The 15,757-nt window shown below is 41.5% G+C and overlaps 1 protein-coding gene across 1 annotated transcript in view; it reads right to left on the bottom strand.

Moving 5' to 3' along the window:
* Nucleotides 1–15,757, bottom strand: part of TLL1 (tolloid like 1) — a 157,251-nt gene that overhangs the window by 40,130 nt on the left and 101,364 nt on the right. Inside the window, exons 7-9 of the mRNA XM_054990558.1 lie at nt 14,408–14,513; nt 11,104–11,228; nt 2,954–3,069 (exon numbers count right to left, since the gene is read on the bottom strand). Coding sequence (XP_054846533.1) covers nt 2,954–3,069; nt 11,104–11,228; nt 14,408–14,513 — 347 coding nt within the window. The remainder of the gene's footprint in view (nt 1–2,953; nt 3,070–11,103; nt 11,229–14,407; nt 14,514–15,757) is intronic.

The following is a 15,757-nucleotide window of genomic DNA, read 5'->3' as shown; positions in this document are numbered from 1 at the left end:
TCCCCATAAGTGGGCTCAGGGCGGCTAACAACATTTAAAAACAATTTAAAACATCTTAAAACATTTAGAACAATTTAAAACATTTTGTATTGTGTGGTGGCAGCATCAGGAAGACTTATAATATTCTGCCTGTATACTGTAATGGACAGTTTTTCACAGGGGGGTGTTTATTTCCTCCCCCCCCCACAGGCCAGCAGAGGCCCAACCTTAGTCATGAGCCTGGTGGAACAGCTCTGTCTTACAGGCCCAGTGGAAAGACAATAAATCCTGCCGGGCCCTGGTCTCAGTAGACAGAGAGTTCCACCAGGTAGGAGCCAGGACCAAGAAAGCCCTGGATCTCATCATGGCCAGGAGGGTCTCCTTGGGACCAGGGACCACTAATGGCTCTTTTTCTCCCGATTGGAGAGTCCTCTGGGGAACATAAGAGGAGAAACGGTCCTGCAGATACACTGGCCACAGTCCGCATAGGGCCTTATAGGTCAATACTAGAACCTCGAATCTGATCCAGTACTCCATTGGCAACCAATGCAGCTCACGTAGTATTGGTGTTATATGCGCTCTACTTGGCGTTTTCGTAATAACATGCGCCGCTGCATTTTACACCAGCTGTAATCTCCAGGTCAGGCTCAAGGGCAGTCCCGCGTAGAGTGAGTTACAGTAGCCTAACCTTGAGATGACCGTTGCCTGGATCACTGTAGTTAAGTCACAGGTTGACAGGTAAGGGACAAGTTGCTTGGTCCGCCGCAGATGGAAAAAAGAGGACCTAACAACTGCTGCAACCTGTGCCTCCATTTTTAAGAAGCCATCCAGGATCACCCCCAGGCTCTTGACCCTCAGAACTAGCATAAGCTTTGTCCCATCGAGGGCTGGGAGCCAGAGTCCCAAACCTAGTCCTCCCTGGCTCAAGTACAGGGTTCAGCTTCAGCCGACTTTGTCTCAACCAACCAGTCACGGCTGCAAACGCATGTTCCAGGGCATCTGGGGCCGAGTTGGGCCTGCCATCCATCATCAAGTATAACTAGGTGTCATCTGCATACTGATGACACCCAAGTCCGAAGCTTCGCACCAGCTGGGCAAGGGGGCGCACATAAACGTTGAATAATAATGAGGAGAGTATTGCCCCTTGCAGGACCCCACACACCAATGGGTGGTGGAATGACAATTTCTCCCCAAGCGCCATCCTCGGTCCCCAACCGTGGAGAAAAGAGACAAGCCACTGTAAGGCAGTCCCTCGTATCCCCACATCGGCAAGGCGGTAAGTCAAAAGATCATAATCAACTGTATTGAACGCTGCTGACAGATCCAATAATATCAGCAGCGCCGAGCCACCTCAGTCCAGGTGTCTGCAAAGGTCATCTGTAAGGCCGATCAGCAATGTCTCTGTCCCATGCCCCAGACGGAACCCAGGGCTATGGCTGTGCAGTGTTTTCCAGCTCACTGAAAGATGCTAGTCTTGCATAAGTAGATGCTCCTAGAACCAGAGGAATTTGTCCAACACTCGAACCACTATATCATATCACCTCTCAACATCAAGAGGCCTGCCCTGATTTTGGTGTGTGTGTGGGGGGGGGGGAACTGTCAAAACAGGAACTGTACTATACTGCACCCCATGCTGGAATATAAACCTCGGTACCACTATGCTATTTTCCCCCCCAAAACCGTGGTGAACAACAGCTAAATATTACCTTACTTGTGGTCTTGAATACATATTTTATTTTAACTTCCACTTTGCAACTCAGCAGATAAAGAAAACAGGAGAGATAAACAGTTCATGAGGACAGGATTATTGGAAGTCTTGAGGGACAAGCAATCAATGAAGATTAGTCAGCACAATTGAGAAATTATTGGTTACATAAGCAAATTCAGTAGTGGCAGTGCTGACTCATGCAGGATAATGAATCACATATCTTTGCCCCTGGAACAGGAAAGCCCACAATATCGTAACAGAAATGGAAACATCATTGTAAAATTTGTTCAGGGTTGTTTCAACAAAAGTGCACGGCTGTTGGTCCCAGGGTGTGGCTGGAGACACTAGATATGGCATCCTTGCTGAAGCGAAGAACACAGGAGGCCTACATACACAGCCTTGGTTTCCATGGTATTAGAAAGGTGGATGAGAACACCAGGGAACATCTGAAGTGCATTTTTAAAATAAAACTGACAGTGAGAACAGCTATATTTTATAGCATAAATCATGCTCAGAATGGAGTCTGATTATCAGTATTTCTCAGAATCATTATACAGATGGCTTACTTTATATTGTTGGCTTAGGAAACCAATGGAATATAATACGTAGAGAAAACATATATTGGGACTTGCTTTTAAGGATGTGGGAATGTGCACAGTATAAGTAGTAGCAGTAGTATATTTTAATAATATACCAACCCACCTTTACCCCAAGAGTTTAGTGTAGTATAAATGGTTTCCCTTCACATCCCCATTTTATCCTCCCAACAGCCTTGTCAGGCAGATTAGACTAAGCAAGAATGGAGTGAATTAATATAACTGAGCAGGAAATTAAACTCCAATACTTCTGCTACCACACCACACTGGTTTTATCAAATGGAATCACTTTCTTTATATAGCTATTGATTAATTTTCCCTTGGATAAAGTTTATCAGTATCATTTCAGTCATCTGTCTATTCATCATGAGTATGTTCCTTTCTGTTATGCTAAAGCTGCCAACAAAAGCACCAGTTAAAAAACCTTAGAAAACTAGAATTGCACATGGGGCTTCAGGTACAAACAAAAGAAGAACTGCAAACAAGGACTTAAAGGGGAATGGATAACAGAACCGTTCAAAGGTCTTAACCGTCTTAAAACCCCTCAACTGAAGCGAAACTTTTAAATCAAAAAGAAACACACAAAAACAAGAGGTGAGCAGTCAACAAAAGAATATTGTATTCGTCTGAAGGTGCATGAGGCTGACACTTGAGAATTCAAGCAAAGTACCTTCTCTCCAGGCGTCACTGAAATTCTCCATATGCAGTGTGTATATGAAGGATAGCCGTTTGGAAATCCTGGAGAGGAAAAGTTGCCTGTAGACTCTTGCAATGTTTCACCACATGCTGAAAGAAATTTGATATCACAGATAATGAAAGTTGCCTTACAAGGTGAAAAGAAATCTGTTTCTTCTTTGATGTAATTAATTACTAGCAGAGGGAGAAATAAATGTAGTCAAATGGTTGCAGTTTATGAAAAAAAGTGATGATGGAACCACTATTTCCATTTAATCATTCTTTCGTTCAGGATGACATTTGTTAGATGAAATGGATTTGTTTATAGTAAAATAGAAATTCAAATTTTCAGTGCATGTTCTTACCTATCATACTACTTCATTGTTTCTAATTTCTCTTTATCAATGCAAACCAATGTCCTTCTCTGCCATTAAAGCTGATTCCTGTACAACTCTTACTTGGCTGCCAGTCATCTATCTCCATGACCTTCAATCAACATATTGTTTCACTGGCTTATCTGGTAGGCGTAAACTGATGGGTGGCTCTTTCAGAAGACAGGATTAGAGCTTCCAACAGTGAACCGTAAATGTAATCAGAAGCCACATTAAATATAAATGATATGAAAAGTCTTTAGACATCAAGGCCAAAAGATTAGATTTTGTGTAACTGGTTAGATGGTATCCTGTTATATCTTATTTAAGAGTGAATGTAATGGCCTGATTACACATGACTTTGGAGATCCTTCATTGGAGCCCCTGACATTTCTAACAGGATGATTCAATTTTGATTGGTGCTGGGGCACTGGGAGATGTTCTCTTCATCCATTGTTAGCAACAGAAAGGGAGGAAAAAACCAAATATAAATGAATGCCTCTCATTTTTCCTACAACAGCTAATAGCATGTCTCTCAGATGATTAGTATGGGGAAATGGTGTGATGGAAATAATTAAACTTTTCCTCCTGCAGCACCAAGTTAGTGTTTCTGCAGAGCTTTAATGTTTTAAAAGTATCTGGAAAGCCAATCACAGACCTTTCACATAATATGAAGTTAGACCCTGACAACACAAGCGTGGGGCCCCTCTAACACGTGGGCAGACTCTCAGCCTTCTGCTGTGGTTGCCAGCCAGTGAGGGCTCCCTTTGTTCTGTCACCCTTGGGATCCTCTCCTCTTCCTGTAGGGTGACTCTTAAGTAGCAGAGACAGCCTCTACTGTCTCCTCTCCAGCCAAGCGCTGGAGCCCTCTTTTATTCCTTCTTTCATATAACCTTGTTCCCAACCTCACCCCCCCCCCCATAACCTTGCCCTGAAGGTGCTCCGCCTACTGGGGTCGTGAGGCCTGCAGTGGTGCTTGTGGCTGGGTCAAGGCCACTGTGCCTTTAGGCACCTGATGACATAATTAGCCTGCCTCCTGCTGGATCTTGCTGCAGCTCGGTTTACCGGTATGGAGACTCCTTTCCCTGGCTCCTGCCTTACGGGCGCCTGCTGGGACTCTTCTGCTTCCTTGCTGGGGAAGTGGAAGTCATGGGGACTCCTTGAGAAGCCACCTTTGCAGATGTTGGGTGGCAGAGGCATTGGCTTTCATTAACAGTAGCTGGGTCCAAGCTGGCTGCTGTGCCAGCTCCAAATAATAAGACAATAACAGGCTTCACCTCCATCCTAGATTCTAAATATGATTAATAGCATAATGTAATGGTGTGTGTTCCAGAATTCCAAAGCTGAAAATATACATGAAAATTGCCGTGTCAGGTGGTCATTACATGATTTTCCAAAACAGTTGCACAAATCTGGGATTGTTACGCATTATAACCCCCCCCCTCCCAAAATCCATGTAGTTTTTTGTGTTTGTGTGCTTACCATTAGTAGAGTTCCCAGTTGCTCATGTGTGGCAGGCAATCTGCCTAGGGTTTGTCCCATTGTCTGCTGATCGCTGGTGATCGACAGGAGATGGCAAGCCTCCCCCCACCCCGAGATCGCCCACACCAGCAGGCACCCCGGGAACACGCCCAGCACATGCAGTTCCAGTAGATGCAACAATGTCACTTCCAGAAGTGGCATTATTGCGCTGGCTATGGGAGTGCTCCCACTCTCCTTCTGGGGCTGATTTTGGCCCCAAATAACCCAAATCTCAAAGAATTGGCCCCATGTGGAGCACAGGAGCACTCCTGCAGCCAGCATGACAATGTCACTTCCGGAAGCAATGTCATCGCACAAGTGCCAGGAGCGTATGCACACTTCATACATGTATGAAGACATGCAGGTGGAAGGCACAAGGTGTCAGCTCCCCACCCCTCACTGGTAGGGTATAGAGACCTGGCAACCCTAACCATCAGTAGCAGCAGGTGTCTTGTTTTTCTTGGATTATCTGAATTTCCCAGGCAGTGACTTGGGGAAGGCGGCTCCCAGCTAATGCAAGCCAGGCACAAGGCCTGGCAGCACTGTGGTTCTGACTCACTCCTTCTCTTTTCCTCCCTCCTTTGTGGAGTGGGGCCATTTTTCCTTTACAAATAGGATGGATGGGGGCACCTTGTTCAGGGGTCTGAAGAATTGTACCTGTTGGTCCAATTCTCTTGAAACATGGAGGTGGATGGGTTAGTGGACACTTAGTGTCATTTGGTTGAAAAACAGCCACTCCAGCCCCCCTGCAAAGCCCCCATAGGGAATTATGGGACCCAAATAATTCTGAAATTCCAGGAAAGCCCAAACCTGAATCCCAAAACAGTCATGGGGGACCTGATTATCATCGAATACCAGTATTTATGCCCTTTCCAAAATGCGGGAAATGCTTGGGGGGGGGGCGGTCCAGGGGCACATCCCTACTATAATGTCCAAACAGTCTCTAAATTTTTTAAAAAAATATATTTCTAGCCTATATCAGGTAAATAAATACAGTGCCATCTTAAGTAGAATGACACCCTTTTAAGCCCATTGACCTCAATGGATTCAGAAGCATATAATTCTGTTTAGGATTGCCCTGTGTATCTTTATATAATGAACCCTGGCTTGGCCCAAAATATGTGTTTGTTTCTTTTCCCACTCCAAACACATATCACATGACATATAATTGAAGATGAGTGAAATATTAAATAATGCATTTGTTACCATCCATCTTCCACGTAAATACCATCTAATTACCAGCTGTTTATTTTTATCTCTGCAATCATTAGTAATTCCCCTAAACTGCAGACAGTGCTACTATCCTGGACTTCCTCAGTGCTAATTGCTGTGGAAATAAAGATGTACTGACAATTTGCCTAAAAACTTTTCATGAAACAGGCATACTGCTGCAAATGCAAAAAGCACAAAGTACAATACGTGGAATGGGAACTGAGATTTTAAAGTCTACATAAAGATCTAATAAAATTCTACATTGGCTGATTCTGCACCCATTGGATAATGCACTTTCAATGCACTTTATCAATTGTTTGAGGTGGATTTTTTGTTCCGCACATGGAAAAATCCATTCCAAATGATCTATAAAGAGGATTGGAAGTGCATTATCCAACGTGTGCGGAATCACTCATTTTCAATACTAGCCACATTCCAAAGAAACAATGTGCAAGTGGAGGGATGAATTGCAACTTGTAGCCCCATCTTTGGTGTATTTGCCCCAGTAGTTCCTTCTGGCCAAAATACAGCTCACTACTTGAATCTTCAGCAATCAAAACTGCCATAATGAAACTATTGAACAAATAGGTAACATCTGGTAACATCTATTTGCTGCACCCTTTTCACTGTTAACAAGCCTTAGTTGTGGAATCATTAATAACAACCATAAATATATTATTAATAATAACAACATTCAATTTATATACTGCCTTTCAGGATGACTTAACATCCACTCAGAGTGGTGTTATTATCCTCACAACAACAATCACAGGTGGGTGGGGCTGAGAGAGCTCTGGAAGAGCTGTGACTGAACCAAAGTCACCCAGCTGGCTTCAAGCAGAGGAGTGGGAAATCAAACCGGGTTCTCCAGATTAGAGTCCTGCTGCTCTTAACCACTACACCAAACTGACTCTCATTAATTACAGTAAGCCATGCTATGGCGCTCTTTACAGTTTATCTGGTTCCTTAAGCACTAGATATATATGTTGTTGCATTTGATGATCAGGCATGGGTTTGTTTTGCTGCATTTACATACAGCATGAGACTGTAATTGGCTGTGGGAGGGAGAAAAAAGCACTTCTATTGGCAGAGTTTGGCAAGGGGAAATAGTGGAGATCGAACAAGTGAGTACTGTCCATCTTTCAGTTTTTCTTCCAGTCTGAGAAAGCCTAGTTGTTATTTCAGTTCATCATTGCACCTTGTGTTGCATGAGTTTCTAGGTCAAAGCAATGGAGAACAATTATTATGGCACCAATCTGGCATGTATCACTGAGGTATGAATAGGTGATTAGGATAAAGTCAATGTTTTCCAATTATACTGTGCCGGGTTCTTGCATAGACCTAATTGGTAGGAATTTAAATAACTTCCCTCATCCTACACATTATGGAATAATACTTTCATAATTAAGCCTTTAAGAAAACTAAAAATTTTAAGAGGGCACTATTGAAGCCAAAGATTTTCTAAATTTTCTTCAACAACTTTATGGATGGGATAACAAGTGTTTACATCAAGCAGATGTTGCAAACTGTCCCATATTTTCCATGCCCAGACTCAGAACTCCAGAATCTATAGTGCTGCCACTATTCTCAGTTTATAGAAGAAGAGAATTAGGTGTAATCCCTTCATCTTCAGTTCCAGTTGGATGGTGTAAGTACACATAGCTGCATTTCACCACATATATTACTTGTCATCTTTGCCTCTTTCCTCCCTCCCCTTCTCTTCTTTTGCTTTCTTATCCCTATCAAACTTTATGTCACGGATCTGTTTTATTTGCCTAGATTACTCTCTCTAACACAAGGCCCATCAATTTATGGAACTGGTCTATAAAGTAAAACAATCCAACTCATAATACAGAATACCAACACTAGCAAGCAGCAGAAATAAAGAAACTATTACTAGTACAATCCATTAACCAAATAATTTATGATTCTCACTTCTATGTAAAAAGGAGAATTGGTTGAATGATGTAACTTCACTGCAGGTCAATAAGGCCTGCGATTTAGTTTCAGCATGGTTTGTGGCTACCTAGTGACATTTCTGACATATTGGCTGCAGATAAAAGTAGAATATAATCCATCTTCCCCATTTGTCATATAAATTAGACACTACCTTGTGCAAATTTTAAATCCTGCTTTTGACTAAGCGATATTTTGGCACTCCTAATTTAAAAGCATACTACATTGCAACAGTTCAGTGACTCCCAGGGTAATTAGCTGAAGTTCCAAAAAAAATGAATTCAGAGGATTTCTGGCCATAATTGCTCTGCCAACTGTTACAACATACATGTTATTTGTAAGTAGGTCTTAAAATGGCTTGCTGTTAGCAAACTTGAACTGCATGTTATATAGTACGTTAATAGTGGGTTTCATTGTTAAAAGCAAATGCAAATATAAAATACAGTGGCGGTCACAGTGAGTTATTCACCATTCCTTAGAACTAATTTTACCACTTCTCATGCCAGAAAAAACTAATTACTGCCTCCATAATATACATCTCTGTTTTCACTATGATCATGTACACCCCTTTTTAAAGTTTAACAGTAGTTATATTTCCTGTATTGCTTGGCTAAATGAAACAAAAACTGAAGGTTCTTTCAGCATGATTTGTGCCTTCAGCATGCATATCTTGTGCATCGGCCCATTTAATTGTTTATAATAATATTCAGCCAAAGAATAGAAACAGTGAGTGGGACAGCATCGTAAGTGCTCTTGGAGAGCAATAAATAACCGAAACATGGAGGTGGCCTCCTCCTGCTCTCCTTCCATAAATCATGCCCCATTTAAGAGCTAGTGAGCTTGAGGCAAGACCCAGTAACATCATTCCAGACATAGGACAGACAAAGGCTTCAGGCAGGAAAGGGAGGTGACATAAGGCGTAGACAAATGTGAATGGTAATGCATCATACACTCTGGAGACCAGGATGAGAGAAGGTGCTGCTGAAACTTTGTGGGACCAGGAAGTAGATGGTATTCAAGAGAAGAACAGTGGTCAATGGAGAAAGGGCCAAGGTTCAAAATTTGCTGAGATCTTAATCAAACATTACACTTTCTTTATAAACAATTCCGACTCTTTCAGGCGGGCAGCCGTGTTGGTCTGCAGTACAACAGCAAGACTGAAGTCCAGTAGCATCTTAAAGAGCAACAAGATTTTAAGGGTATAAGGTTTCAAAAGACAGAGATCTTTTCATCAGATATCTGATGAAGGAAGCATTGACTCTCCAAAGCTTATACCTTGAAAATCTTATTGGTCTTTATGGTGCTACTGGACTCCAGTCTTGCAATTCCTGCACTCTATTCGTTAATTTTTAAAAAAATTAACGAACAGGTAACTGTTCTGCAGGACAGCTAGATTCCAATACTAGAACATTCACCATCTATTTAAACATAGTTCTGAGTCTAAACAACAACATTGTAAACAAGAAGCAACAGAAAAATTTCCCACTCCTTCATTTAGGGTTGCCAGTCAGGGGCTGACACTTGGTGGGAGGTTCGGGGGATGGGGACATCATAAGGAGGGGCCATCAGCTTGATGATGTTATGTCACTTCTTGGTTTTCTCCAGAAGCGACATAATGCCATTGTGTTGACAGTGATTTTTCCCCCCTCCATTCCCCCCGCCCCTTGCCAGTCTCAGTGCTAGGGGTGGGCAATTTGGATCTGGGATTTGGGGAAAAGATGGATTTTTGCTGATCCAGTTAAATCTGGCTTTCCCAAATCAAATCAGAGACTGGATCTGATCTAGGAACCCAAATCCAGACCCCCCGGATAAATCCAGGTAAACCCCTGAAATGTGACTTCAGCCTCTGGCTGGCTCCTTCCTGGTCTTCTTCCCCCTTTTTTCCAAGAAGGGAAGAGGATGAAAGAGGGGGATGAGAGTGGCAGGAGGGAGGGGGAGGGAGTGGACAATCCGTGCAGGAACTCTCCTTGTCTTCCTGGGTTCTGTGAGTGACGCTGGTTCAGTTGGGCTAAGTTGCCACATTGTCCTTTGCTTCAGTTTGGTTTAGGTGGAATCCTCTGCTTTGAAATGATTCTCTGGTTTGATGTTGGTCCCCTTGATTCACTTTGGTTCCTCTTACCTCAGTTTGGTTTAGCTGGAATTCTCTATTTTGACATGATTCTCTAGTTAAATGTTGGTCCACTTTGGTTCTGGGAGATTCCATCCATTCCCTTGCTTCATTGTGGTTCTGATGGGTTTCCTCTTGTATTTGGAAGTGCGTCTTTGGCCAGTAGCAGCCTTGTCCCTATATGTTTCTGCCTGATAGCCTGCTTGGAAAAGTTTCCTCCATAGGAAACAATGGAGAGTGGCTAGGCAGCTTGTCCAGAGGGCACTTAGGTTTGGGAGGGGACTTCAGTTTAGTTCTGTTGGCCTTTGGCCACTGGCAGTCTTGCCCCTGTGTGTTTCAGGCTGAGAGCCTGCTTGGAAATGTTTCCCCCATAGGAAACAATGGAGAGTGGTTTGGGGTACCTTCTTTAGGGCCCCATAGAATTGGACCCTGGGACCAATCCTCCTGAAACTTGGGGGGTCTTTAGAAGACACTCAGGAGTAGGTTCCCTGCAAATTTGGTGGTTTGCCACCCTCAGCCCCATGGATAGCCCCCAGAGAGTTTTCCCAATAGGGAATAACGGAAAGTGGCTGGTGGCACCTTCTTCATGGTCATAGAGGCAATAAGAATTCTATCTGCCTTAAACAGATCAAAGAATCTTTCCCGGATTTCAAGAATCCTGGATTTTTTTAGATCTCTAAAACTCAGATCCAGATTTCCCAGTGCATTTTTTGGTGCACACCCCTACTCAACAATGGTAGAGTTGGGAGGTTGCCAGCAGGAGAGAGACCTAGCAACCTTACTATTGTGTCCTTAATGGTAGTGAATTGCTGCAGTAGAAATGCCATAAAAACGCCACCAATTTCAGTAAAAGTAGATTCAGGCCATTTATGATTAGTGCTTAGCGTTCAAGATTTCTTATGGTTTATGTTTATAATCTGTTAAGCACTTATTCAAAATGATCAGTTAATACATAAAAGCACACTACTTGGTGGGTACCTGGACATCTGTACAGCTTTCTTGCTTGTGCAATATCACCTTTACTTAATCGGGTGCGCTGACCTATGGCAGGACGTATACCATTATCATCACGGGAAGGAAGTATGGTATCGAGAAACATGCCCCTAAAATATTAAGAGACCAAGGAAACCAAATCAGTTTTACTATAAAACTAGCCTTTAAATTTACAAAATATAATTTTTGTTTTAGAGACAAGACAACACAATCTACTTGGCCAAATTACAATCCCAAACAAACAGACGCTAGAGCAACAGAAAATTTGACAACTAGATAAACAACCAGCAGCAACTGTAATTTGTTTGAAACATTTGGCCTTGTAATTTTTTTTAAAAAATTACATATTACTAGAATGTAAGACCTTTAAAAATATAAAATAACTTAACAGTATTCTTTTGGAACTTAATTAACATAGCAATGAAGTGTTTGTTTTTCCTAGTTCATGATTAACAACCACACAAGAATTTGTGGAAACTTTTCTGCTCAAGCCCCTCTTACTTTCTAAATTGTTATAAACTCTGCACTTCATTATTTTGAAACTGCTGTGTGTCTTATATTTAAAACAATTTTAATTTATGATGATTTTAAATCCATTCATGTTGCCCTACATGTTTTTTAAAAATCAGTTCTCACAGTCATTAATGCGTGCATTGTAACTGCTTTAAGGGGCTTCTCCTGCTTTTAATGATCTTGAATACATTTCTGGGGCCCAATCATTTACTTTGTTGTATGTGAGATAGGTTTATGTTTATTGACTGTGTTTTGATCAGATGTTGTTCCACACTCTTATACCTCGTCCTAAACATTTATTTTCTCACGTAGCAAATCCTACAACAGGGCCCTGGGTATCTAGGAGAAGCCCCTAATTTTTTTTCATCAACCATCAGATATAGTGTTCTGAATCTTGCTGAACTGGTTATTGGAAAGTTTAAACTAAAATTTGAGATAACATCCATAGGAGGGCTAAAGATCAGAGTATGCCTCTACAGGGAAAAATCATTTTAAACATTCTGTTTGTACACAAAAGACCTGTATATAAGAACAAATTCAGACTGCTTTACTTTTTATCACTATACACATCGAGTATTCTCTGGAGGTTTTTTCTCTATTACTGTAATCTAAAAATGATCAAATTAGTGTCACTCAAAAATGAAAAGATATGCCATCCCCATGAGTAAGAGAGATTCTACTCTACAATGACTGAAAGCATCCCACATTGTTCCTATTCTTGGCAGAATGTTTTATTTCTATACAGTATCCTGGAATAACCTTTATTGAGCAAGATTTCTGGCATCTCTGCTTCTAACGTTCTTAGTACTCATTATTCTACTTTGCTCCTGCCATAGCCAAAATAGGACTTGTCCCATCTGATGACAATGGCGAGGATCTAACAGCTTTGATGAATTAACAGGAAGTCCCCCATTGTCTTTTACGAGCAAGGGAACCAATCGCAACGGAATAGCTGTCTTCATGGACAAAAATGGGAAATGGTGTAATCTGCTAGCAGCAGAATCCTAAGCAGAGTTATACCCTTCTAAGGAACAGGGCTGACAGGACCTCCACCATGGTGGGGGATCCCCAATCCCAGCCTCTGCCCCTCCAGTGCCTCTCACTTGGCCAGTGGGGAAGGGGAGAAACATGAGCAGAGACAGGCCAGAAAATGCTGAATGACGGCTCCACAGGCCTGATGACATCACTTCTGGTTTAAACTAGAAGCGATGGCATCTCAGTGGAGTCAATTCTCTAAGAATCAGCCCAAAACATAGCAAAAATGCTCTATTCTGGGACACTGTGGCTTCTGGTTTAAACAGGAACTGATGTCATCAGGCCTGCAGAGCCTGCGTGCAACATATCCCAGCCTGCTTCTGTCCACTGAGAGAGGAGAATTGGCACCCCTGCACCCCACTGGGACCCCCTACCCATCCTCTTTTCAGGCAAGGGAGTCTGGCAACCCTACTAAGGCCACTGACTTCAATGGACTTAGAATTAGAAGAGCATAATTCTATTTCCATTCCTTGTATTTAACAAAGGGAGCTTTGACTCTCAGGGCCAAGCTACACATGACGAATGACACTTGAACAGCAAGTGTATTTCTCCCTGTTCACTTGCCCTCCACTCAATCCACTTGCCGTTCAAGTGTCATTCGTCATGTGTAGCTTGGCCCTCAGAAGCTCATACCATGGAAATCTAGTAGGTCTCTAAGGTGCAACTGGACTTGAATCTTGCTCTGTTTAGGATGGCAATCATCAATAAGAGAAACTATTTCTGAAATAATCATATATATATAAGTGTATTTGAAAATTATTAACTTTTCACTAGAGATGCAAAATTTCCAGAATTTTCTATGGGGTAGGTGGGTGGGTGGGTATAGAAATGTTGGAAAAAATGGATCATATTCAAAACTTATTTTCCTATCAAACTAATTACTTTTATTTATTGAACAACATAAAATGTATCATTTATAAGTTAGCATATAAAATTGTACTGTTTGGCATATTTATGGAAGTTAAAAGTATAAATATCTTAATTTTCTACAACAAAAATTGCAAATATACCCAGTACTTGAGAATCAATTGCAAACTGCTCCACCTATGCTACCTTAGCACATGGATCTTAATTTTTGCCATTTGAGAGGTAAGAAAAAAATAAAAATTGAAGATAGAAAGCAAATTTTGTAGTGAACAAAGGGAAGTATACTATTTGGTCATAAATTCTTATATAGTTGCAATAACTAGGACTTCTAGCATATTTGTATATTAAATTTATTAAAACACTAAACTCTTAAATACTCTATTGTCATTAATCTTATTATAGCTTATTAATTGTGGCCAAAATTATTATATTTAAAATTTTAAAATCCTGAAAATATTCTATATGTCTACATATAAAATGTTTTTCCACAATGGTTGTTGTGGATTTTCCAAGAACCATCGTTCTCCAGCCGTGAAAGCCTTTGACAATATTTTTCCACAATGTTCCTCAAAATTTCCCAATGTTTCTATTGGATTTTTTTAAAAGTCCTCAAACTTTTTCATGCTATACATTTTTAGTGTGAAAACTTTTGCTTTAAGAAGTATTTTACTCATTCTAAAAAGAGTATCTTTTCTATGTTTCCCAAAATTTTAATTTCTGGTTTTTTCTTCCCAGGCCCTCATATCTCTACTCTTCACTGAGGACCACATCATAAATCTCTTTTACCAACTGCCTGCATCATCAACATCATATACATAATAGTCACACAGAAGAATGGAATTAAAAGTCAAAAGGTATAACCTGAGACTCCAACCTTGAGAAGGTGTTCCTGGCATAATGCATAATACTATCAAAATCATATGGTTCCCCCAAAGAATTCACTTCTCCAGGCTCCATCTTCAAAAAGTTGTATTCTTGACCTGCAATTCACAAGCAAGATCTCATGAGAGCCTGGGAAAATCTTTTGTGTGACATCCACATGCCACATAGGAGCTTCTCTTGCAACCCCAAGCAGTGGCAGGGATGGTGAGCCAACATGACATTTTCTGTCATAAAACTGTATGTAAGGGTTCAGCTTTGGATCCTGTGGCCAACACCCATGCTGAGGACAAAGGACAAGAGGCCACATGGCAATGGTGCTGGAACCGTATCACTGAATCCTACGTTCTACTGCCTCTTTACAGCAGAACAGAGGACAGGTTTCATAATCATATCAAAAGCTAACTGGATGCACACCACATTCATAGAAAAGCTAGCACCAGTTTGTGAAAAGAGGCTATCACCAAAAGATGGAGGTTTCTCCTTTTTCAACAATTGCTGTACCTTGAAAAGAATTCTGCTGGTTATGCAATGTTTTCAAGAGAGATGGTGCCAGGCCCTTCAGCCAGAAACATTAAATGGTAATATAATGTACAGACTCTTGGGCACCACCAATTCATACCTAGGCAAGATCAGATCAGCCATTCCTTATTCACGGTAAGAGAATTCAATACCAATCAAGGCAGGAATTTCTGTGCAAATACCATCAGCTTTTTAAAATCTTCCTGTCTGATGTAAACATTCTTAAATATGCCGCCTTTCCACATGACTCCAACTGTTTTTGTAATATTCCTATGAAACCTTATCTTACTGTGCAACATGCTGTCTTGGATGAGAAGGCCAGTATTGTAAAGAATGCAATCTCATACAATGAGTTAATTTTTAGAAATCCTACAGACGGTTATAAAAACCACACATGCCTGTCCTTCACCCCAACGGCAAGCAGAAGCCATCTCTCCTCCTCTTTGCTGCTTCTTCCTGGTTATAAGCAGATGAATCCACGTGGAGGTAGGGGGACAGAGGGGGGACAGTGCAGAGACTGGGTTTTCAAGCAATCTCCCCACCACCAGTGTGGGCTTTAATTGGCACAGACTTCTCCTGCATCACAGTCTCAGATAGAAAGAAGAAAGCAGCCTGGGAGGCCAGAGTGGAAAGTAAGGCAAATTCAATCCAACAGTAGCGTACAAAAAGCCTGTTCATGCAATGGTGCTTGCTCCCCTGAAAGTACTGTTAGAATTGCAGCCAAAACACGTCAAAGAAAAACAAGTACTCTCGAACGCAAAAGAGCTGTCCTCCGTTTTATCAGAAACAGGCTTTATTTGGGAAAGAAATAGTGAAAAAAATG

The sequence above is a fragment of the Eublepharis macularius genome, chromosome 10 (genome assembly GCF_028583425.1).
Source record: "Eublepharis macularius isolate TG4126 chromosome 10, MPM_Emac_v1.0, whole genome shotgun sequence".
NCBI classification, from domain to species: Eukaryota; Metazoa; Chordata; class Lepidosauria; order Squamata; family Eublepharidae; genus Eublepharis; species Eublepharis macularius.
The sequence above is the reverse complement of the archived record's forward strand: the minus strand, read 5'-3'. Positions and strand labels throughout refer to the sequence as shown.